At 35.0% G+C, this 25,320-nt stretch overlaps 1 protein-coding gene across 12 annotated transcripts in view; it reads left to right on the top strand.

Annotated features, from left to right (window-relative positions):
* Window positions 1–25,320, top strand: part of TUT4 (terminal uridylyl transferase 4) — a 138,592-nt gene that overhangs the window by 40,024 nt on the left and 73,248 nt on the right. For all 12 annotated transcript variants that reach the window (XM_086716969.1, XM_086716977.1, XM_086716976.1 and 9 more), the window contains 4 exons: window positions 3,477–3,593; window positions 20,653–20,830; window positions 22,797–22,885; window positions 24,210–24,261. In XM_086716969.1, the coding sequence (XP_086573095.1) occupies window positions 3,477–3,593; window positions 20,653–20,830; window positions 22,797–22,885; window positions 24,210–24,261 (436 nt within the window). The remainder of the gene's footprint in view (window positions 1–3,476; window positions 3,594–20,652; window positions 20,831–22,796; window positions 22,886–24,209; window positions 24,262–25,320) is intronic.

The raw sequence follows: 25,320 nt of genomic DNA, 5'->3' as shown, positions 1-25,320 counted from the left end.
CTCCAGGCTCTGAGCTGTCAGCACAGAGCCCGACGCGGGGCTCGAACCCATGGACCATGAGATCATGACCTGAGCCGAAGTCGGACACGTAACCCACTGAGCCACCCAGGCGCCCCCATTAAGAATATTCTTAACTACTTGCTTTTGGTTTCATCAGGTCCTTTGGTTCACACTATACCCATAGATTATCTGATTGAGGAGTAAAGATGTAGATTTTTAAACTGTACCAAAGAAGGAATGAATCCAAGCTCTTAGATCCGAAGGGTAAATTTCCCCATAGTGAGTGTTAAATGTTGACTAGGAAATACTAGTTGACTAGTATTGTTGACTAGAATTTCCATGCCCAGAAAAAGGCTTATTAGTGTGTGTGTTTAATGGCAAAATAAAATATAACTATAATAAAGGAATTTTAAAACATTTTTTTATTTGTTTCTCCTGTGAAACTAGAAGCTTCATGATAGAACATTTTTGTCCTATTTCCTGTTGTACTTAATATATTGCCTTGCACATAGAAGTTAGCCAATAATTGGAGGTAGTTTGCTTAGTGATTAAAGTGTATGGGTTTCGGAGTCATGGGGTCTATCTCTGCCACTTACTGGTTGGGTAACATTGGATAAGTTATTTAACTTCTTTAAACCTCAGTTTCTTCATCATTAGAATAGAGTTGATAAAAAAATAACAGCTCATTGGCTGTTAGGAGGGCTAAATACAGTAATACAAGTAAAGTTCTTGGCATAGTGCCTGGTATGTAGTAACCACTAAATAAAGATCAGCTATTTGTAGAATTGAATTTACCAAGGAGAGCAATTTTTATTATTACATTCTAAGATGATAGAAGCAGTTTTCAGTGTTAGAGATTTATCCAAGGTCAATTGAGATGTCATCTCAAGCTTTCTGACTCCCCGTTCAGTGTTACAACAAATTTTTCTTATAAAAAAAATCCAGACAAGTCCTTGTCCGCTAATATTTTACAACTGAAAAACTCGTGTCATAAGTGATTTCATGACTCCCTCATCAATATTCATAGCTTCAGGTGTTCTGTATTTATGCTTTTGACTCTTGAATCGACCCTTCTTGCCACATTCACCACTCTTCTTGAACCAAGTCAACATCATCTCTCTTCTGGATTGTTGCAGTATGCTCATAATGGCAATAAGCTCTTCCTGCTTCTGTTCTTGAAGGAATTAGGAAGAAGGCAAGTCATCCCTTTAAAAGTAGATTAGATCTTGTAATTCTCTGCTTGAAAACCTTCAGTGTCTTCCTCTCACACTTGGAATAAAAGCCAGGGTCTTTTTAAGGGGCCTGTGACCTGGCCCCAGTTACCCCTCTGCCAGTCATACACTAGGCTTTTTGCAGTTTCTCAAACATATTAGCACATTCCTGCCTCAGGGCCTTAGCATTAACATTTCCTTCTGCTTAGAATGTCTCTTACCAAATATCCACCCAGCTTAATCCTTCACTTCCTTTAAGTTTATCAGTAAAGTCTTAAGTGAGGACCCTTTTTTAAAAAAGTAGTTAATACTCCCACACCATATTCCTATTAATTTGTACATTTGTTTATTTATTACATGTCTCTGTACACTAGAATGTAAACTGTGAGAACAGAGAATTTGTTTTGTTTGTATTTCCCCAGCTCCTAGATAAATGTCTGACATAGTATGAGCTAAGAAGGTATTTAGGGAGTTAAGTATTAGTTGTGGTTAGAAACTAAGAGGTAGGAGTCTCTGCAAGGTCTTAATTCGTTCCCCAAGAAGGACAGATTTGAAAGAGTTTTTTTGGTTTGTTTTTTGTCTTTAAGTTTTTATTTAAATTCCAGTTAACATACAGTGTAATGATAGTGTCAGGTGTAAAGTATAGTGATTCAGCACTTCCATACAACACTTGGTGCTGATCACAAGTGCTCTCCTTAATTCCTATCACCTATTTAACCCATCCTCCTACCCACTTCTCTTTTGGTAACCAGTTTGTTCTCTGTAGTTAAGCATCTGTTTCTTGCTTTGCCCCCCCCTTCTCCCCTTTGCTCGTTTGTTTTGTTTCTTAAATTCTACATATGAGTGAAATCACATGGTATTTGTCTTTCTCTGACTTATTTCACTTAGCATAACTCTCGCTCCATCCATATCTTTGCAATGGTGAAAGGATTTTTATACTACAAATCGAAATGACTGTCGAACTGAATTTTCCTTTTTGCTTGTTGCCTTGGACAGATTATTTAATTCTTGAGATTTAGTTGCTTTGCCAGTAAAATGTGGAGTCATTAAATGATGGCTATATTTATTTTTAGTCTGGTAGGATTGTTGGTAAATTTGGGGTGAGAATCTTTTTGTCAGGAATTGCAGCCTATTGAAGATCGATCTGAGATAAAAATTTAAGCATTGCTACAATTTCAGTATAAGGCACTAGAAATAATATTTTAAATTCAATGTGTATTTATTGTGTTTTTATAATTTTTCATTGTGTAATCAATATGGATAGAGCTGGTTTTGGATTCAGATATACATGAATTTAAATTCAGCATCTCCTACTTAATGTTGTATCCTTGTGAAAGTTACAAGCTGTATGAACTTTTGTTTTCACATGTATAGAATGAAGATAATACCAATCTAATTGGATTATTAGGGGTATTAAAGTGACAAATTATATGTGAAAACACCTAGTATGGTGCCTAGCACATAACAGGCCCTTTGAAATTACTAAGTTTTTTTCTTTTTTTCAACGTTTATTTATTTTTGGGACAGAGAGAGACAGAGCATGAACGGGGGGAGGGGCAGAGAGAGAGGGAGACACAGAATCGGAAACAGGCTCCAGGCTCTGAGCCATCAGCCCAGAGCCCGACACGGGGCTCGAACTCATGGACCGCGAGATCGTGACCTGGCTGAAGTCGGACGCTTAACCGACTGCGCCACCCAGGCGCCCCTGAAATTACTAAGTTTTTAAAAATTATTTCAAGATTAGATTTATAAAGTATGACTAAAGTACTATGATAATTTTGTGTGTCAGAATTGTTCCCTTCGGAATAGTTGACTCAAGAGAGTATCCATTTATTCCCATGAGCTTGAGATTCATTGGAGTGATTTTGGAACTCAGCTTTTGAAACTGTCTTCCATATTTGCAGTTCATTCTTTTGAAATCCCCTATTTGAGGGTGGATTTTATTTTTTATAATAAAAAGACAAAGTTTGAAACTGGTTTTTGGGACAACATTGGAATAAGACTAAGTAACAAGACTGACTTTTTTATCCTACATTGGATTCTAAAGACTATATTACATTATCATGTTGTTTGAAATTAGTGTATAATCGCCTATGGTGACTGTTTTGAAAAGGACAACGATCTTTTCGGTATATAAGTACTGATTTGTTTATTAAAAATTTATTCCTTTAATGCCTATTTTTGTTACTTATATTTATGTCATCCAAATATATAGTCAAAAATTTACTTCTCTGTTTTCTGAAAATGTATTTTTTAACTTTTCAGCGCTCACCAGAATATACCAATTGCCGATATCTATGCAAACTTTGCTTAATTCACATTGAAAACATCCAGGGAGCTCATAAACATATAAAGGAGAAACGACATAAGAAAAATATTTTGGTGAGTTCTTTTTACAAAATATTTTATTTATATTTTGAATGGTAAAACTATATCAAAGATTTATTTATGAAACCAAAAATGAGGCATTTGTCCAGTCTTATATTAGTAACTAAAATGATAGCATTAAAAACTGTGATTGACTTTATCTTAGGTGGTCAGGAGGTTCTTTTCAGAGACCAGTCTTTTCATCCTAAAGTATGTTGATTACTAAGTTTAAAACTGTCAGAGAGGGGCTCCTGGCTGTCTTATTTGGTAGAGCATGTGACTCTTGATCTCCAGGTTGTAAATTTGAGCCCCATGTTGGTTGTATGGATAACTTAAAAATAAAACCGAAATGAATGCATGAATGAATACATACATACTTACATACATACATAACTGTCGAGTACAGTCAGTCCACCTGATACTTATTGAGATTTTATGTGCTTGGTCTAGGCAGCGGTGAACAAGATAGTCGTGATTCCTACCCTCAGAGTGTCTAAAGTATTGGTGAAGGCGTACACTGAAAAAGAATTTAAGTATAACGAGTTTTATTAAAGGGAGAAATGTGGTGCTAAGGAAGTGTACAAGAATGTTTTACTTAGTCTGCAACAGAGACAGTTTATCTGAGAAAGTGTCATTTGAGTTGAACTTTGAAGTAGTTTAAAAGAAAGGTGAATGGCACAGAGGAGTAAGCTGAGGGCATTTTACACAAAAAAGTATGAATAAAGTTCTCTAAGTTAGGAAATGATGTGGCATATTAGGAACTGAAAATGTCTAGTGTGACTGGGGCAAAGAGAGAGAGGACGAAAATGATGTGAGGTGAAGGTAGAGAAGTCCAGACCATGTAGGGCTTTATGATGATTAGACTTTGTGAATTCATAATTTTTTAATTAGCTATTTTTGTTTGAACATTTCGTAGACATAGATATGAATAGTGTTTTTAAAAATGATTAGTATTTTAGCTATTTAATTTTTTCTTTTCAAAGTTGTAATATTAATACTATGTAATCTACTTATGTCTCAGTCTCTGCTGGTGTATTTTCTCTGAGAAATACTCTTACCTGATCTTCCCAAAAAGTCTGGATTAGGTATTTCTGTGCTTGCATAGCAGCTTGATCAGAATGTATTGTGCATGTCTGCTTTCTCTCCTTTTCTTCTACACTTTCAATATCCAGTATTCTAGCAGGTAGGTTTAGTGTCTTATTTTTGTTTCTATATTGCTTAGGACAGTGTCTGACACATAGTAGGTGTTCAGTACATCTTTCTTGAAAAAATGAATGCATTGAAGAAAATCAGAAATTCGGAAAAGAAATTCAGATTTTATTAGCCTATTTTGATTTAATTAGAGCTTCATAAGACTTAATGGAACAAAGACAAAATAACTGAGAAATTTCAAGAAATGTTGAATGATGCTGCTCATTAATTCCAGGAACCTCAGGGAGTTCCAAACAAGAAACTTAAAAAGAAAGCCAATACACATTATATACTTTATAAGGAAATGTTAGAACATTACAAAAAAGCAAACAAACATTAAAAACAGTCGTACTGGACTTCTGCTTTTGTTGAAATTGGAATAAAAAGGACTAGATTTACCTCACTCTTGAAATAACCAAAGGGGAAAAAAGAATAAAAATAGCTAACAGTGGTTTTCAAGCAATGAAGGACAGGCAGTGAATGGAAAACAAATGAGGTGAACCCAATGATTACTCCAGTTTGATTTCCATACTGCATTATAGGGAGGGGAACCCAATGAACTCCCAGAGGTGAGATGAACTTTAGTCCAGGGAATCCAGGGTGGCTAGAGTTTGTAGGATAGAATAACAAAAAAGAGAAAGCTTTTTTGTTGAAGAAACAAAAAAGAGAAAGCTTTCTTGTTGAAGAAACAAAAAAGAGAAAGGGGTGCCCAGGTGGCTTAGTCGGTTAAGCATTCCACTTGGGTTTGGCTTTGGTCATGATCTCACAGTTTGCTAGTTCAAGCCTTGCTGACAGCACAGAGCCTGCTTAGAATTCTTTCCCCGTCTCTTTGCCCCTCCCCTGCTTGTGCTCTCTCTCTCTTTCTCTCAAAATAAATAAATAAACTTGAAAAAAAAGAAAAAAAAAAAGAAATCCATAGGTGTAAAGACAGTCCCCTCAGAGTATTCAATACAGTACTGATTGGTACATGCATGTGAGAAAGTTGCCTAGAGCCAGGGAAAGAATCATCTGATGGAATTCAAACAGTGCTTGATGCTCACATAGGGCTTTGAATAGTAAGTACCTTGCCACTATCCAGACTGGAAAACCTTCATGGGCATTGGGTGGAGTATGCAGAAAGATTCTGTTTCAGGAGTGGGGAGTATGTAACCCTAAACTAAATGCAGTCTGATCCTGACTAAAGTATTTAAAAGACAAGACCCAAAAGTACAGTTTCCAGTGTTTCAGACCAAAGGTTGAGAATGTTTATAGAAACACAGTATATCCATCACCACAAAAAAAGTTCATGTTGGCATTCAAAGATTATCAGGCATACAATGAAGCAGGAGAACACAAACCATGATGAGGGGAAAAACTGATTAAATTGACTCGAGAATTAGCAGAGGAAGACATCAAGGCAGTTAACTATATTCCTGCTATTCCAAAAATTAAATAGAGACTTGGAAGATATAAAAAAGATTACAATTGAATTTATAGTAATGAAAACTCCAGGGTCTAAGATGAAAAATACACTGGGTAGGACTAATGGCAGATCAGACGTTGCAAAAGAAAAAGTGAACTTGAACATACGATAATGGAGGCCATCCAAAATGAAATAGAAAGAGGAAAAAACTTGAAAAAAAGAAATAAAAGGTCACCCTTGAGCTCTGGGATAATTGATAATTTGTGTGCCAGTACACATATTCCAGAACACTGAAGAAGAGTATGGCTTCCTAATTGAGTCCATGAGGCCTATGTTATTCTGATACCAAAACCAGAAAAAGACATTACAATAAAAGAAAACTTAAGCCCTATATCCCTCATGAATAAAAATGCAAAAATTCTAAACATTATTTTAGCAAGTTGAATCTAAGAATAATTTTAAGGAAGAAATATATTATGACCAAGTGGGGCTTTATTCCAAGAGTGCAGTTTTGGTTTAGAAAACCAATGAATGTAATTTATCATATTAACAAACCAAAAAAACTATTTGATCATTTCAGTAGATGCTGAAAAAGCATTTTAAAAAGTTGTTATAAAAAGTCTCAGCAAGGGGCTCCTGGGTGGCTCAGTCAGTTAAGCGTCCAACTCTTGATCTTGACCCAGGTCTCAAGTTGATGAGTTCAAGCCCTGCATCAGGCTCTGCAAAGCTAGGAATAGAAGAGAACTTCCTCAATGTGATAAAGAACATCTATGAAAAACATACAGCTAATATCATACTTAATGGTGAAAGACTGAACACTCACTGTCTCCCTAAGATTAGGAGAAAAGATAGATACGAAAATGGTATAGCTTGGGGCGCCTGCGTGGCTCAGTCAGTTAAGTGTCTGACTTCAGCTCAGGTCATGATCTCACAGTCTATGAGCTCAAGCCCCGTGTCAGGCTCTGTGCTGACAGCTCAGAGTCTGGATCCTGCTTCAGATTCTGTGTCTCCCTCTCTCTCTGCCCCTCCCCTGACCATGCTCTGTCTCTCTCTGTCTCAAAAATAAATAAAAACATTAAAAAAAATGGTATAGCTCTTGTGAAAATAGTATTGTGTTTCCTCAAGAAATTAAAAGTAGAATTACTGGGGTGCCTGGGTGGCTCAGTCAAGCATCTGACTTCGGCTCAGGGTCATGATCTCATGGTTCATGAGTTTGAGCCCTGCGTTGGGCTCTGTGCTGGCAGATCAGTCTGGAGCCTGCTTCAGATTCTGTGTCTCCCTCTCTTTCTCTGCCCCTCCCCTGCTTGTGCTCTCTCCCTCTCAAAAATAAATAAATAAACATTAAAAAAAAAAGAATTACCATATGATCCAGCAGTTACACTTCTGAGTGTATGCTTGGAAGAACTGAAAGCAGGGTCTTGAAGAAGTATTTGTACACCTGTGTTCATAGTGCATCATTCATAATGACTAAAACATAGAAGCCACCCAAGTGTCCATCTGTAGATGAATGGGTCAGCAAAATGTTATATAAACATACAATGGGTGATAAAAAGGGAGGAAATTCTGATATACTATAACATGGATGAATCTTGAGGACATTATGCTAAATAAAGTAAGCCAGTAACAAAAAGACAAATACTATATGAATTCATTTACCTGAGATATTTAGAATAGACAAAATCATAGAGAAAGTAGAATGGTGGTTGCCAGAACCTTGCAGAAATGAGGGAATGGGGAGTTATCATGAATGGATATAGAGTATCAGTTTTGTAAGATGGAAATTCTGTGGATGGATGATAGTGATGGTTGTACAGTATGAATTTACTTAATGTCACTGAAATGTACCCTAACAGTTAAGATAGTGAAATTTATGTGGTGTATATTTTATGACATTAAAAAAATTGGAGAAGAAAGAAGATAATGTTCACACTTAACACTTTTGTTCTATATTGTATTAGAGGTTCTAAAAGAAATAGCAAAACTGTATTTATAGACAATATAATTGTTTATATAGAATATTTAGTGAAATCTAGAAGTTAAAAAAAAGCCCTATTTAAAATAGCATCAAAATATGCAAAGCTTGTGTACAGAAAACTATAAAACATTCCTGAGAGAAACCAAAGAGCTAAATAAATGGAGAAATCGTCTTGTTTGGGTGTTAGAAGAATTAATATTATTGTCAGTTCTTTCTAAACTGATGAATAGATTCGACATAATCCCAGCCAAAATCCTGATTTAAAAACTGATTCTAAAATTCATATGAGAACACAAAGGCTCTATCTAGAAGATCCAAAACAACCTTGAAAGAGAACAAAGGTGGAAGGCTAATACACTTTATTTCCAGACTTAACAAAGCCACAATAATCAAGACAGTGTGGTACTGGCATCAAGTGGACTAATAGATCAGTGGAACAGAATGGTGAGTCTAGAAATAGGTCCACACATGTGTGAACAACTGATTTTTGACGTTCAAAAGCAATTCAGTGGAGAAATGATAGTCTTCTAAATATATGGCTCTAGAATAATTAGATCCATAATTTGTACTGTATAAAAAAATTAAAATGAATAACAGACATAAATGTAAAACCTAAAAGCATAAAATTTCCAGAAGAAACTATAGGAAAAAATGTTTATAACCTTGGGTTAGTCACAATTTTAAAAAATATGACACTAAAGGACACAAATGATTAATGAGACTTCCTCAAAATTGCAAACTTCAGTTCCTTGGAAGATACTATTCAAAAAATGATGATATTAGCTACAGACTGGGAGAAAATACTTGCAAATCATGTATCTGGCAATAATTTATATGTAGAAGGTAGAAACAACTTTGAAAGCTCACTAATAAGCATAATGAGCACTGAGAAATGTATAAAATTGTTGAATCATTATATTGTGTATCTGAAACTAATACAACATTGTATGTTAATTATAGTTCAATAAAAAAATTAAAAACCTCAGTAATAAACAGTCCAATAAAAGTATGGGCAGAAGATTGGAGTTGACACTTCATTACAAAAGATAAACAGATATCAAACACATGAAAAGATGTTCAACGTTCTGTATCTTTACATTAGGGAAATCAATACAAGAATAGCTAAAAATTAAAAAAAAATAACTGTACCAAGGTTTGTCAAGGATGTGGACCCCAAACTGTAAGTCACAAACAGTACTGATGGAAATGTAAAGTAGTACTTGCACTTTTTAAAAACTTTTAGTTATTTTCAATAATTTTTTAATTCAGATATAATTGAGATTTAATTGAGATACATAGTTTTAGGTAGACAGCATAATGATTCACTATACGTTTTGCAAAATGATCACAATAAGTCTGGTTGTACAGCACCACACATAATAAATTTTTTGTCTTGAGGTGAGAACTTTTAAGATTGACTCTCTTAGCAACTTTCAAATATACAATGCATTATTACTAATTGTGGTCACCATGCTGTACATTACATTCCTAAGATTTATTTATTTTATAACTGAAAGTTTATACCATCTAATCACTTTCACCCATCTTGCTCATCCCAACCAATCAGTTCTCTGTATGTATGTATGTATGTATGTATTTATTTATTTTCAATATATGAAATTTATTGTCAAATTGGTTTCCATACAACACCCAGTGCTCATCCCAAAAGGTGCCCTCCTCAATACCCATCACCCACCCTCCCCTCCCTCCCACCCCCCATCAACCCTCAGTTTGTTCTCAGTTTTTAAGAGTCTCTTATGCTTTGGCTCTCTCCCACTCTAACCTCTTTTTTTTTTTTTTTTTCCCTTCCCCTCCCCCATGGGTTTCTGTTAAGTTTCTCGGGATCCACATAAGAGTGAAAACATATGGTATCTGTCTTTCTCTGTATGGCTTATTTCACTTAGCATCACACTCTCTGGTTCCATCCACGTTGCTACAAAGGGCCATATTTCGTTCTTTCTCATTGCCATGTAGTACTCCATTGTGTATATAAACCACAATTTCTTTATCCATTCATCAGTTGATGGACATTAGGCTCTTTCCACAATTTGGCTATTGTTGAGAGTGCTGCTATAAACATTGGGGTACAAGTGCCCCTATGCATCAGTACTCCTGTATCCCTTGGGTAAATTCCTGTCTCACATTCAGGTCCTTTATCCATTTTGAGTTTATTTTTGTGAATGGTGTAAGAAAGTGGTCTAGTTTCAACCTTCTGCATGTTGCTGTCCAGTTCTCCCAGCACTATTTGTTAAAGAGACTGTCTTTTTTCCATTGGGTATTCTTTCCTGCTTTGTCAAAGATTAGTTGGCCATATGTTTGTGGGTCTAGTTCTGGGGTTTCTATTCTCTTCCATTGGTCTTTGTGACTGTTTTTGTGCCAATACCATGCTGTCTTGATGATTACAGCTTTGTAGTAGAGGCTAAAGTCTGGGATTGTGATGCCTCCTGTTTTGGTCTTCTTCAAAATTACTTTGGCTATTCGGGGCCTTTTGTGTTTCCATATGAATTTTAGAATTGCTTGTTCTAGCTTCGAGAAGAATGCTGGTATCAGTTCTCTGTATTTATGAGTTCAGTTTGTGTTTTTTAGATTCCACGTATAAGTGAGATCATGTAGGATTTCTTTCTCTGTCTTATTTCACTTAACATAATGACCTCAGCATCCATCCCTGTTATAAATGTCTTTCTTTTTTTGGCTGAGTAATTTCTGTTGTATATATACACACATACACAATGGGAAGTATATATCTATATCTATCACATTTTTCATTCATCCATTCATGGGTACTTAGGTTGTTTCCATGTGTTGGCTATTAGAAGTAATGCTGCAGTGAACATGAGGAGGTACAATATCTTTTTGAGTTAGCATTTTTGTTTCCTTTGGGTAAGTACCCAGAAGTGGAATTGTTGGATCATGTGGTAGTACATCCACTTTTGAAAACACTTCAGCAGTTTGAAAGAAGTTAAACATACACCTAATACACTATCAGCTATTCTATTACTATGTATTTACCCAGTAGAAGTGAAAGCATATGTCTGTACAAATACTTGTATACTAATGTTCATGGCAGCTTTATATGCAATTATTAGCCAAAAAATGCAGAGAAGCCAAATGTACATGAATAGGTAGGTGAAAGGATATACAAATTGTGGTATATATTCATACCATGTTACTCTGTTTGGCGTAAAAAGGAATGATCTGTTGATATATACAACACAGATGAATCTTAACATAATTAACATGAGTGAAAGAAGCCAGATAAAAATGAGTATGTATTGTGTGATTCCATTTATGTAAAACTCTAGAAAATGCAAACTAAACTGTAGTTGTCAAAAGCAGGTCATTGGTTGCCCAAGTATGTGTGTAAAAGGGTGGGAGAGTGGTCACAAAGGGATATGAAGGAATTTTTATGTGTGATTGATACATTTATTACGTTGACTACAGTGCTGGTTTTATGGTGGTATATGTATGTCAGATATCAGCCAAATTGTAAACTTTATATTTGTGCTGTTTATGTCAATTATATTTCAGTAAAGTACTTTTCATAAAAGCAGTCAAAAAGAAAAGGTGGGGTCACCCATAAAGGTGTATCTAACAATATCTTAGCACAATATCTTAACAATATCTAACAATACTAAGCACAGAATATATTGATGGATAAATGAAGTGAGTTAACCTCCAAAAGACCCTCAGTAAATTCTAAAGGCTGTATTTTAGACTAAAAATGATCTTTGAGGAAATAAGAGAGTTGGAAGAAGGATTGGAGAGTTAAAGATACATCGGTTGAATAAAATGACAGTAACAACAACAACAACAATAGCATTCAGTTTGTCATGGAGAAAAATGCAGGCTAGTACTAAAATACTAACAATAATAGGATGTAAATTTTGAGAGGGTTATCCAAATTAAAACTTTAAAAAGATTTTCTGGTTTGGAGGAGAATAAAAGATACTGGTTTGTTTTAGATATTGTTAGGTTAAGTATCCATGTTGAAATACCTAGGGTATACATTTTATGAGTAGCAAAAAAGTATAACCTCTGAACTATTAGAGGTAGAAAGATTGAATAAGATAATGAAAAAGCCTCCATCCCAAACAATGGGCAGATTTGGGGTAGGGCACAAGGCTTGATGGTGTCAGGAAAAACAGATTAAAAAGCTCAATCATACTAATTTTATGCATATCCAAAAAGATAATTGAACTATATTTTCCAGTAAAAAGACTAATATAGATTTTTTTTTTAATTTATAAAGAATTTATTGTGTACCTTCAGCTTCTGCTTTAGGTACTGCTGCTACGGAAATGTAAAAAGAAGTACAGCTCCATAACCTGTGGACACAAGGAGTTTGCGGGCATATAAGCAAATGGTTGATTGAGAAAGAATGTGGTTAAGTGTCATAGTAGATGGTTTTTAGAATATGGTATGACAGCAGATTGGGACTTATGTAACAGTTTGTGTAGTGAGTCAGAAAAGGTGAATAGAGAATATGATCCTGGTTCTTAATAATGTTAGCCAAATGTAGAAATGAGAATGTATCTTTATGGAAGAGAAACCATCACGTGGAGGGTTGGTTTGAGGCAAGAAATGGCAGAGTGTGTTCAGGAAACAACTAGTAGTTTAGCATAACTGAAGCACACAAAGGAGAGGATGAAATATATAGATAATTGGACAGTTAGGCAAAAGCCTGATCATGAATGAATATGTATACTTACACTGTTTGAATTTTATTTTGAGGTTTATGGAGCTTAATGACATGTATTTTGCAAACTCTTTCATACTCAAGTGTGAAAGAATCTTTTGAACCACTTGACACCTGTCAGAATGGCTAACATTAACAATTCAGGCAACAACAGATGTTGGCGAGGATGCGGAGAAAGAGGATCTCTTTTGCATTGTTGGTGGGAATGCAAGCTGGTGCAGCGAGGATGCGGAGAAAGAGGATCTCTTTTGCATTGTTGGTGGGAATGCAAGCTGGTGCAGCCACCTTGGAAAACAGTATGGAGGTTCCTCAAAAAAATCAAAATAGAACTACCCTACTACACAGCAATTGCACTACTAGGTATTTATCCAAGGGATACAGGTGTGCTGTTTTGAAGGGACACATGCACCCCCATGTTTATAGCAGCACTGTCAACAATAGCCAAAGTATGGAAAGAGCCCAAATGTCCCTCGATGGATGAATGGATAAAGAAGATGTGGTATATATATACAATGGAGTATTACTCCGCAATCAAAAAGAATGAAATCTTGCCATTTGCAACTACATGGATAGAACTGGAGGGTATTAGGCTAAGTGAAATTAGAGAAATACAAACATCATATGACTTCACTCATATGAGGACTTTAAGGGACAAAACAGATGAACATAAGGGAAGGGAAACAAAAATAATATAAAAACAGGGAGGGGGACAAAACAGAAGAGACTCATAAATATGGAGAACAAATTGAGGGTTACTGGAGGGGTTGTGGGAGGGGGGATGGGCTAAATGCGTAAGGGGCACTAAGGAATCTACTCCTGAAATCATTGTTGCACTATATACTAATTTGGAAGTAAATTAAAAAAAAAAAAAAAAAAAAAAAAAAAGAATCTTTTGAAAGGTCTAGGTTTGGGGAGACCAGTTAGTCTCTCATGATAATCCAGTCAGGCAATGATGAACATTTGATAAGAAGGAGTAGATAGTCAGAATGGAGTTGAGGTTAGAACTTTAAGAGATTTAGGATGTAAAGTTGTGGAGGTGGAGGCCTAGGATGTCTAGAGTGATCATAAGGTATTTGATTTGAGGTGTTATTATAGGTTGTGGTGCCATTTACTCAGGAAATAGAAAAAAAAAGTTTTTGAATATACTGAATTTGAAACACTTGCAGGGTATTTCAATTAGAGATGTCCACCAATAAGTTGAATCTAATGATCTGGAATTTATAATAGGAGCTACAAATTCAAAATTCAGATTTGGTAATCTTTAGCATATTGAAGTCATGGGTGTGGGTGAGATAACCCAAAGGAACCAGGAGAGAAGATCAAAGAATACAAACGTTTAAGGGACTAGTAGAAGAAGAGCAACCAATAGACTGGAGAATGATCAGGAAAATAGGCAGAATAGAGACAGAAAGTAAAGACCTGGAGGCCCAATAGCACATATAGTATTTTATGGCTGGTAACTATTTAACTATGGATATTGCCTAAAATTTTAGCAGAAGTAGGAGGAATGGTTGGAGGAGGGCTTAAAAAGGCAAGCTGAAACTAAATTGCTGTGAATTCCTTATTAAAAGGATGGGGCATTATCTTATTGGTGCCCTTGAAGGTGTTTTGTTTTTTTGTGTGTGCCATTGAAGGTTTTAAAAAATGATTTTTATTGCAGTAAAATACATATGACATAAAATTTATTATTTTTTCCATTTTTAAGTGTACAGTTCAGTGACATTAAGTACATTCACATGATTGTACAACCATCTGCACTATGCATCTGTAGAACTTTTTATCATCCCATATTAAAACTCTGTACCCATTATACAGTAACTCCTCATTCCCCTCTTCCCTTTGCCCCTGGTTTTGTGTCTGTGTACTTGGCTAGCTATTGTAGGTACCTCATGTAAGTGGAATCCTACAATGTTTGTCCTTTTCTGCAAATTTCACTTAGTGTTTTATCTTAAAGGTTCAACCATAATGTAGTATGTATTAGATTTCCTTCCTGTTAATGTTGAATAGTAGTCCATAGTACCATGTTTTGTGTATCCATTCATCCATCAATTTATTCTATTTGGGTCATTTCTACTTTTTGGGTATTGTGAATGATACTGGTATGAACATTGGTAGAGGAAATACTTGTTCGAATCCCTACTTTCATTTCATTTGTGTATATACCCAGAAGTGGAATTGCTGGATCAAATGGTAAATACATGTTAAATTTTTTGAGGAACTGCCATACTATTTTCTACAGTGGCTACACCATTTTAGATTCCTACTAGCAATGCCCAAGGGTTCAATTTCTCTATATTCACAAAACTTTTGTTTTTTTCTGTTTTGTAATAGTTATCTTACTAAATGTGAATTGGTATTTCATTGTCCTTTTTATTTCCATTTTCCTAATGATTACTGAGGTTGAACACCTTTTTGTGTACTTACTGCCCATTTGTATATCTTCTTTGGAGAAATGTCTATTCAAGTCCTTTGACCACTTTTGAATTGGGTTGTTTTCTTGTTGTTAAGTTTTAGGAGGTCTTTATATGTTCTGGATATTAATCCCTTATCATATATGTGATTTGCAAATATTTTCTCCTATTCTGTGGGTTGCCTTTTTACTCTGTTAATTGTGTTGTTTGATGCACTGAAGTTTGATTTTCATAAATTCCAATTTGTCTAATTTTTCTTTTTTTGTCTGTGTGTTTTTTTTATGTTTCATATCCATTAAATCATTGCCAAATCTAGTGTCATGAAACTTTTCTGTTTTCTTCTAAGAGTTTTATAATTTTTCTCTTACATTTAGGTCTTTGATCCATTTTGAGCTAATTTTTGTATATTGGTATAAGATAAGGGTCTATACTGCATATGGATGTCCAGTTTTCCTAGCATGATTTGTTGAAAAGCCAGTCCATTTGCCATTGGACAGTCTTGACACCCTTATTAAAAATCATTTGGGGGCGCCTGGGTGGCGCAGTCGGTTAAGCGTCCGACTTCAGCCAGGTCACGATCTCGCGGTCCGTGAGTTCGAGCCCCGCGTCGGGCTCTGGGCTGATGGCTCGGAGCCTGGAGCCTGTTTCCGATTCTGTGTCTCCCTCTCTCTCTGCCCCTCCCCTGTTCATGCTCTGTCTCTCTCTGTCCCAAAAATAAATAAATGTTAAAAAAAAAAAAAAAAAAAAAAAAAAAAAAAAAAAAAAAATCATTTGGCTATATATATGAGTATCTGTTTCTGGGCTATGTGTTTTATTCTGTTGACCTATACATCTGTCTTTATACCAGTACCATACTGTCTTGGTTACTGTGGCTCTTAGAGTAAGTTTCAAAGTCAGGAAATGTGGATTCTGTAACTTCGTTGTTGTTTTTAAAGATTGTTTCGGCTGTTTAGGGTCCCTTAAGATGCTATGTGAATTTTAGGATTAATTTTCCTATTTTTGCAAAAAAAATCAATCCCATTTTAATGGGATTGTATTGAATCTGTAGATTACTTTGAGTAGTATTGACATCATCTTAACAATATTAAGCCTGCCAGTCCATGAACATGGGATGTCTTTCTGTTTATTCATGTCTTCTTTTATTTCTTTAAGTGTTTTATTTTTTCGGTGTACAAAGTCATTCATCTCTTTGGTTAAGTTAATTTCTAAGTATTTTATTCTTTTTGAGGCTATTTTATTATTATTATTTGTTTTAAATTTATTTTGAGAGAGAGAGTGGGGTGGGGGGAGTAGAGAGAGAGAGAATCCCCAGTAGGCTCCACAGTCAGCATGGAGCCCAGCGTGGGGCTCAGTCTCATGATCCTGAGATCAAGACCTGAGCCTAAGTCAAGAGTTTGATGCTTAACCAGCTGAGACACCCAGGTGTTCCTTTTTGAGGCTATGTTGAATGGAGTTGTTTTCTTAATTTCCTTTTCAGATTGTGTATTGTTAGTGTATAGAAATGCAACTGATTTTTGCATGTTGATTTGTATTCTACTTTACTGAATTTGTTCATTAGTTCTAACAGTTTTTTTTAAATGGCATCTTTAGGGTTTTTTACATATTAGCTTGTTATCTATGAATAGAGATAATTTTATTTCTTCCATTCCAAGTTAGTTGCCTATTATTTCTTTTTCTTGCCTAATTCCTCTGGCTAGCACTTCTAATAATATGTTGAATAGAAGTGGTAAAAATGGGCATTCTTTTTTTTTTTTTTTTTTTAATGTTTATTTTTGAGAGGGAGTGCGAGCAGGGGAGGAGCAGAGAGAGAGAGGGACTGAGTATCTGAAGTGTGCTCTGCACTGTCAGCAGTGAGCCCAGTGTGGGGTTCTAACTCATGAACCATGAGATCATGACCTGAGCTGAAGTTGGATGCTGAATCAACTGAGCAACCTAGACACCCCGAAAATTGGCATTCTTGACTTGTTCCTGATCTTAGAGAAAAAGCTTTTAGTCTTTAACCACTGAGTTTAATGTTAGCTGTGAGTTTTTATATGTCTTTATTATGTTGAGGTCATTTCCTTTTATTCCTAGTTTGGTGAGTGTTTTTGTTTTTGTTTTTGTTTTTTTTAACCACAAAAGGATGAATTTTGTCAAATGCTTTTTCTGTATCAAGATATTCAAGTCATTTTTTTTTCTTTCATTTATTAAGATGGTGATTACGTTGATTGACTATTGTATGTTGAACTCTTCTTGCATTACAGGAATAAATTGCACTTGGTCATGCTATATAATCTATTTAATATTTTGCTGCATTTGGTTTGCTAGTATTCTGTTGAGGATTTACTGAAAGTTTTGAACTAGGAGACTAACTGGTAGTTGTAAGGGGAATGGGATGAATGGCCAGAGAGTGGAAATAGATGACTCGTTAGCAAGCTCTTACTTCTTGGGCATGTTTTCTCTCTCTCTCTCTCTCTCTCTCTCTCCCTCTCTCCCTCCCTCTCTCCCTCTCTCCCTCTCTCCCTGTCTCTCTCTCTCTCTCTCTCTCTCTATATATATATATATACACACACACACACACACACACACACCATATATACATATATCTTAATGTTTACTGATTTTTGAGAGAGACAGAGCATGAACAGGGGAGGAGCAGAGAGATAGGGAGACACAGAATCAGAAACAGGCTCCAGGCTCTGAGCTGGCAGCACAGAGCCCGACGCAGAGCTCGAACCCACAAACTGCGAGATCATGACCTGAGCCAAAGTCGGACGCTTAACTGAGCCACCCTGGTGTTCCGGGCATGTTTTCTTAGACTAAACTAATTCTTTCCAGAACTTGTCAGATATCACCAGAAACACCACCATTTGTTTACCCAGTTGCTTTGGACAAGCACTTTTGAGTCATCTTTGATTTGTCTCTCTCATCTACATCCCACATTCAAACTGTTAACAAATTCTATAGCGTTTACCTTGAAACATTATATATTCCAAATTGAGTCATTTGCACACACTCTACTCTTTCTGTTTGGAATTTTCTTGTTTGTTTAATAGTGGAAAGCTATTACCATCCCTAGGGTTTAAATTATTTTTAATGTTTATTTTTGAGAGAGAGAGAGCATGAGTGGGGGAAGGGCAGAAGGGGAGACACAGAATCTGAAGCAAGCTCCAGGCTCTGAGCTGTTAGAACAGAGCCCAGTGTGGGGCTCAAACTCATGAACCCTGAGATCATGACCTGAATCAAAGTCCAATATTAACCGACTGAGCCACCCAGGTGCCTCTGGGATTTTTTTTTTTTTTTTTTAAACTAGTCTCTATGCCCAGTGTAGGGCTCAAATGCATGATCCTGAGATCAAAAGTCCCATGTTCTCCCAACTGAATCAGCCAGGCACTTACTTCTACTCTTTTTGTTTTAGTCTAAGTTACCACCATCTTTAACCTGGACTCTTTTCAATTTACCCTTCCTTCTTGCCCCCCACAGTCCATTCTTTTTTCATTTATCAGCCAGGACTGTTCTTTTAAAATATGTTATAACATGTGGGGGCACTTAGGTGGCTTAGTCAGTTGAGCGCCCAACTCTTGACTTTGGCTTGGGTCATGATCTCCTGGTTCGTGGGTTTGAGCGCTGCATCGGGCTCTGTGCTGATGGTGTGGAGCCTGCTTGGAATTCTCTCTGTTTCAAAATAAATAAATAAACTTAAAAAAAAAAAAACAACAACATGTCATAACATGTTACTTCCTGCTCATAGCTCTTCACTGGCTTCCCAACTTAGAATAAAAGTTTAAGTCCTTATCACGTATCATAAGGTCATACAATATTTGGCTTCTAGTTAACTTTTCAGCCTTATCATTTAGTTACCTCTTTAATCACATTGATCTCTTCAAATAACATTAGGTAGGTACTTTGTTGCCTCTTAAGTCTTTGCATTTATCATCTCTGTGTCTGAATGCTCTTCCCTCAGAAATTTAAACATTTCTGTTCTTCATTTTTAGGTTTCTGCCAAATATTACCTGCTTAGAGTTACCTTTGTCCACTCTATTCTAAAATAATACTCCCTACCCGTCAAACTCGTCTCTCACCCTGTTTGATTTTTCTTCATAGCTTTATCTGACATGAATGTATATATTTATTTGTTGTCTATTTCCTCTAACTAGAATTTAACTAAAAATTTGGAAGAAAAATGAAGCTGTCTTACGGCCATGTTTGATTTTCTATACCTTAGGTAAACTTCACTTATGTTAAGACTGAATATAGTAACAATGAATAAAATTAGGAATAGACCAGTCTTTGTTTAAGTGCATTGTAGGGGTGGAGGAGAGCGAACAAACTACTTCTGATTTTTCAATTTGTTGGGAACTAAATGTATCAAAAATAAGAGAATGTCTCTTGACTAAAATGTGGTAATAGAAAATGCCATTATTATAATATTAAACAAATGATATGGTCTTTGTTGTGGTAAAAAAAAAAAAAGTAAAGGAAATAGGACGAGATTGTGTGGATGATTTTCTTCTTTGTATTTTCCTATGTTTTATGTAGCTTTTGCAGTTAGCATGTATTTTTTTAAAAATCAAAATAATAGGGGCACCTGGGTGGCTCAGTTGGTTGAGTGTCTGACTCTTGATTTCGGCTTGGGTCATGGTATCACGGTTTGTGGGTTCAAGCTTGCATCAGGCTTCGTGCTGACAGTGCAGAGCCTACTTGGGATTCTCTCTCTCCCTCTATCTCTCTCTGCTCCTCCCTCACTCACTCTCTGTCTCTCAAATAAATAAACTTAAAAAAATTTTTAAAAATCAGAATAATAAATCAATCTTTAAAAATCGTGTATATATAATATAGTCTCTCTTTAGCTTTTTGGTTTAAGTTGGCTTTCAAACTTTCAGTAGAATCAGGGTTTTGGGAACATTTTGCCTAGTATTAGATGGATAAAAGAGCAGAAAGAAATCAAATGTAAATGGTATTCTGTATAACAAATGTGATGGTAGTGTCTAGGATGTTTTCCTGTGACCGTTTAATCTGGTATCATGTGCAGATCAGAGAGGATTCAAGACTTTCTCCTCCATCTGAAACAATCTTTTTGCTGCAGCAAAATTATCCACAGAATTATCAGCTAAGTGTTTTACTTACAGTATTTTGGCTTTGATGTAGCATTTCAGAATTTATGAAGACAGTACAGTAGAACAAGTTTTAGTTTTTAATGTTTAATAATAACCTCTCCCCAAAGACTTCTTAATCTTCCAGTACTTACAACATTTCTGTCTCTTGTTCATTTCCATATCCTAGGTGTCTTAAATTAAATCTGGCATATAGAAGGTGAATATTTGTTGAGTTAATATATTTATGTTCTTCTATCCTAAATATAAGGACATTAAAGTAGACAAAAATTTTTTTTATGTTATTGTTAAATGTTACATTAATAGGAAAAACAGGAAGAAAGTGAGCTTCGTTCTCTGCCACCTCCTTCCCCTGCCCACTTGGCTGCTTTAAGTGTTGCAGTTATTGAATTAGCAAAAGAACACGGAATAACAGATGATGACCTCAGAGTCCGTCAGGAAATTGTGGAGGAAATGTCAAAGGTTATAACAACATTTTTACCAGGTACAGATACGCTTTATGCTTAATTAGTAAAATCATACAACTTTTCCCCTTGCTTCTTGCTAAACTTAGTGTAAATTTCTTAATGTTTCCTTTCTGTTTGTTTCTCCCATCTTAAAAGTAGATGAATTTAATTATTTTATAAGTGAGTTTTTGGGAAATATTTCAGAAAAGTAAAATAGAGAATTATGACAATAAGAAGAGTTTTAAAATGTCAGATATAGGAAAATTTCTTATAGGTCAAATATTATATTTTATATTATTTTTCAGTATCTTTGACTTCTGAGTGGACATTTTAATTATATTATTTTCAGTGCGTATATTCCAGCTAGTCACTGAAAAAGATTCTTATGGCTGATGGTGGGGAAAAATTAATTTACTTTAAGTAGGGTCATTACAAGTAAAATTTGCCCTTTTATTTCTTTTTGACTCTGCTCTTTCTTTACAGAAAGCTTATATTTTTGGTGTAAGGGGGAGTTGTGCCAGGTTTATTGTAGACATTTATATAAAGATTATATTTGCTTAACACTTAATACTGTTTTTGCATCAATATTGAATTTAAGTAAATGTCTATTCAGTAAAACTTATTTCTCACCACCAGCGGGATTTTGGACAGTTGACAAATTACAGTTTTATATAGAGCCATTTGTGAGATTTATAAGAAAATATAAAATTGAAATTAAAAAATGGAAAACATTTTCATTTCATTTCATATCTGTAATGTGGTTTTCTACCTAAAGTATAATGAATACTAATTTAAATTATATACAGAAATAATTTACTATTTTGAGAAGAAAAATGCAGACACCTGGCTGGCTCAGTCGGTAGAGCATGCAGCTCTTGATCTTGGGGTTGTGAGTTCGAGCCCCATGTTGTGTGTGGAGCCTACTTTAAATTTTTTTTTTTTTTTTTAATGTTTAATTTTTGAAGTTGAGAGACAGAGCATGAGTGGGGGAGGGGCAGAGAGAGAGGGAGACATAGAATCCAAAGGAGGCTCCATTCTCTGAGCTGTCAGCACAGAGTCCCACATGGGGCTCGAACTCAGAAACCATGAGATCATGACCTGAGCTGAAGTCGGGCGCTTAACCGACTGAGCCACCCAGGCGCCCCTGTGGAGCCTACTTTAAAAAAATAAGTAAAATATATTAAAAAATGGACAGAAAGGAAGTTTTTATGATGTTAATGATTTCAGTGATTTTCAGATGTTTTGTGAACTTGAACAGTAGACTTCTATCTATACAAATGAGTATAAACTCACCCTTTCTAAGAAACTGAACCTGCCTGAGTAGTCCCAATCATGTTATTTTCAACTTGCCCTCTGGTGAGATCCTTTTAAAATTTACCTTACGATGATTTTTGAATAATGTATTTGATAGTTTGAAAAAGATATAAGTTGTATGTTATTATTCCTATATATTTTGGTCTATGAAATCTTGAAACACCACAGGGTTTTTTGTTTGTGTTTTGTTTTTTCTTGGGGGGGCAGTTTAGGTTTATAATATCAAGTGATGAGCCTTCATTTTGTATTTTTAAAGAGCATTGGCATTCAATGTCTATGATCCCTTCCCCATTTAAAGTGCTATTATCTCTTACATAAATATAAATATCTAAGAGTAAATAAATGTAGTTTATGACAGTAGCTATACCTAGGTTAGTACATTTTCACTATTACATATTAAATATAAAACATACTTCTAGTCATTCCTAAATGAACTATTACTAATATTTTGTGTGTAAACACTGGACTTTTATGAGTAATTTCTTCCTTCTCTGTCCCTGAATCCCATAACTGAGAAACATTTTTATTTTTTTGCATATCAGTTAGAAAGGATGTCATTCTTCTGTAAATGTTGTCCTAGAATTGAAGACACAGAATTGAAATATATGTAATTTTCCTATTATCGTTTTTAAGAAATTTCTCATATTTGCATACTATGTCATGCTTTCATATTTTTTCCTTTATTTCCAGAGTGTTCACTTAGGTTGTATGGCTCATCTCTGACTAAGTTTGCTCTGAAAAGTAGTGATGTTAATATAGATATAAAATTTCCTCCCAGGGTAAGTAATTATGAAAACACTTTTTTATGTGGTTCTTAACTAGTACTTGGTAATTTTTAGTTGATTATCTTTTTAGAGAAGGTGTAGGGGACTATAAGATTTTGGTTTATAGTGTAATTAAATGTGATTTTGGAAACTATTAGGTACTAGATATAGGTGGAATAAAAATAAGGGAGAGAAAGAAGGAAGCAGGGGAATGCAGTAAAAAGGGAAAATGCTTGTACATATTTGATGGTGTTGAAAAGTTATCACTTGTAGGCAGTATAGAAAGTGAAAATAACTTTAAAATCATACTTCTGTGTTCAAGTCTTGGCTGCAATGAGCAAGTGACTTGGCCTTTTTATGACTCAGTTTTTTAATTTCTAAAACAGGGATAATAATGACTTTTATATTAAATAAGATGCTGTATACCAAACATTTTTGTATAGTGTGCCTGGTACATTCTGGGTACTTACCATAAGTAGTAATTAGCACTGCTAACATTATTTATTTATTGACCTATGAAACATTTAAAATAGTTGGTTAACATTTTACATGTTATTAAATAATTTTAATGCTTAGGTGAAAATTAATGATTTAGGTGAAAACTTGATGTTTTAATTTCTTATCTCATACAGTTATTTACTTACCATTAGTACATGATTATTAAATACTTTAGCAGCAAAGTACATACTAAACTAAGCATTTGACAAGTTTGTATTTTAAAGTAGTATTTAATCTAAACCTTTTGACCATGCTGCCAGTTACCAGTATCTCTTAAATTTCCTGTCTCAACAACTTCTCTTTGAAGGCTATTTGGCAAACTGGTTTCTTTTCTGTTTATTTTGCTGTGAAATTCCAGAATCTTTTCTCATTCTAAGAACTTACTAATTCTAGAAATATTGCTGGAAGAATAGCACTACATGATTTATTATATTCTAGTTCCATGAACAAGATATGTTACCATAAAAGTGTTTTTTTTTTTAAATTTTTTTTTTTTCAACGTTTATTTATTTTTGGGACAGAGAGAGACAGAGCATGAACGGGGGAGGGGCAGAGAGAGAGGGAGACACAGAATCAGAAACAGGCTCCAGGCTCTGAGCCATCAGCCCAGAGCCTGACGCGGGGCTCGAACCCACGGACCGCGAGATCGTGACCTGGCTGAAGTCGGACGCTTAACCGACTGCGCCACCCAGGCACCCCCATAAAAGTGTTTTAACTATTCTTTTTTCATTATTTTAAAATATATTAGTTTTATTTAAATATTTAATGAAATCGAATTCTCTCTAATGTTTGCACCTTGAACTTTGAAATTAGTATATTGATTTACTTTGAATTTTTTTAGATGAATCATCCAGATCTTCTGATACAAGTGCTTGGGATTTTAAAAAAAAGTGGTAAGTTTCTTTTTTTTTTTGTCTTTCTAAAGAAAATTCTTTGAGGGTATGTGCACTGTGTTTTTTATATATGGCTAACCAAGTTTAACACTTGTAGTAGCATATATGAGTCATTATATTACATACATTTACATATTTGTTGAATAGGTGTGCTATAAAATTTAGCACACCTATTAGATAAAAAGTATATTTAAAATTGGTATGTAAAAAAGTACTGCCTATTGGGTAATTTACAAATGTTATGGGCATTTCTTGTGTAAAAGAAGACAGAAAACCTGTAATCATTAGGAAGTCACTGATGAAGGAAGATTTAGGAGAGACTTGGGAAAAAATGTGTGCTGCATGCATTGAGTATTTTTTTTTTTCCACTTAAAATAATAATTTAATTAATCATTTATATTACATCAACCAAGTCATACCTAGTATGTTTCTCATATCTTTCTTGTCTGTCTGGATTGTTTTTGATGTAAAATGGACATTCGTATAGGTAAAAATACTTTCAAAATAAAAAAGTTTTTAAATTACATCTGTCTTAAACCACCCCCTAAGTCAGGTAGTACAATATTATTTTCTTGTTTTTTTATTTATTGCTTTTCTTGTTAAAAGTAAATGCCTAAGAGCTCAGGATATGGAGCCAGACTTAACTGGGCTCAGATTTTACTTCTGCCACTTATTGGTTGTATCCTTTGACAAATTACTGAAGTGTTAATGCTTCAGTTTTCTCATCTATAAAATGGCAGTAATATAGTGTGTTGTTTTTTTTTTTTTTAAGGTTACTTATTTTGAGAGAGAGAGAATACAAGCAGGGGTGGGGCAGAGAGAAGGGGGAGAGAGAATTCTAAACAGGCTCCATGCTGTCAGCCCAGAACTGAACATGGGCCTTGAGCTTACAATCTGTGAGATCATAACCTGAGCCGAAACCAAATGTCAGATGCTTAACTGACTGAGCTACCCAGGCAGTCCAGTATAGTATCTTTTTGATGAGAAGATTGTTGGGAGGATGAAATGGATTAAGCCACAGCTTAGAAGTGCTTGGTTTACATGCAGTGACTTCTTACT

This window comes from Puma concolor, chromosome C1 (genome assembly GCF_028749965.1).
Source record: "Puma concolor isolate L17-30 chromosome C1, mPumCon1.1.hap2, whole genome shotgun sequence".
NCBI classification, from domain to species: Eukaryota; Metazoa; Chordata; class Mammalia; order Carnivora; family Felidae; genus Puma; species Puma concolor.
The sequence above is the reverse complement of the archived record's forward strand: the minus strand, read 5'-3'. Positions and strand labels throughout refer to the sequence as shown.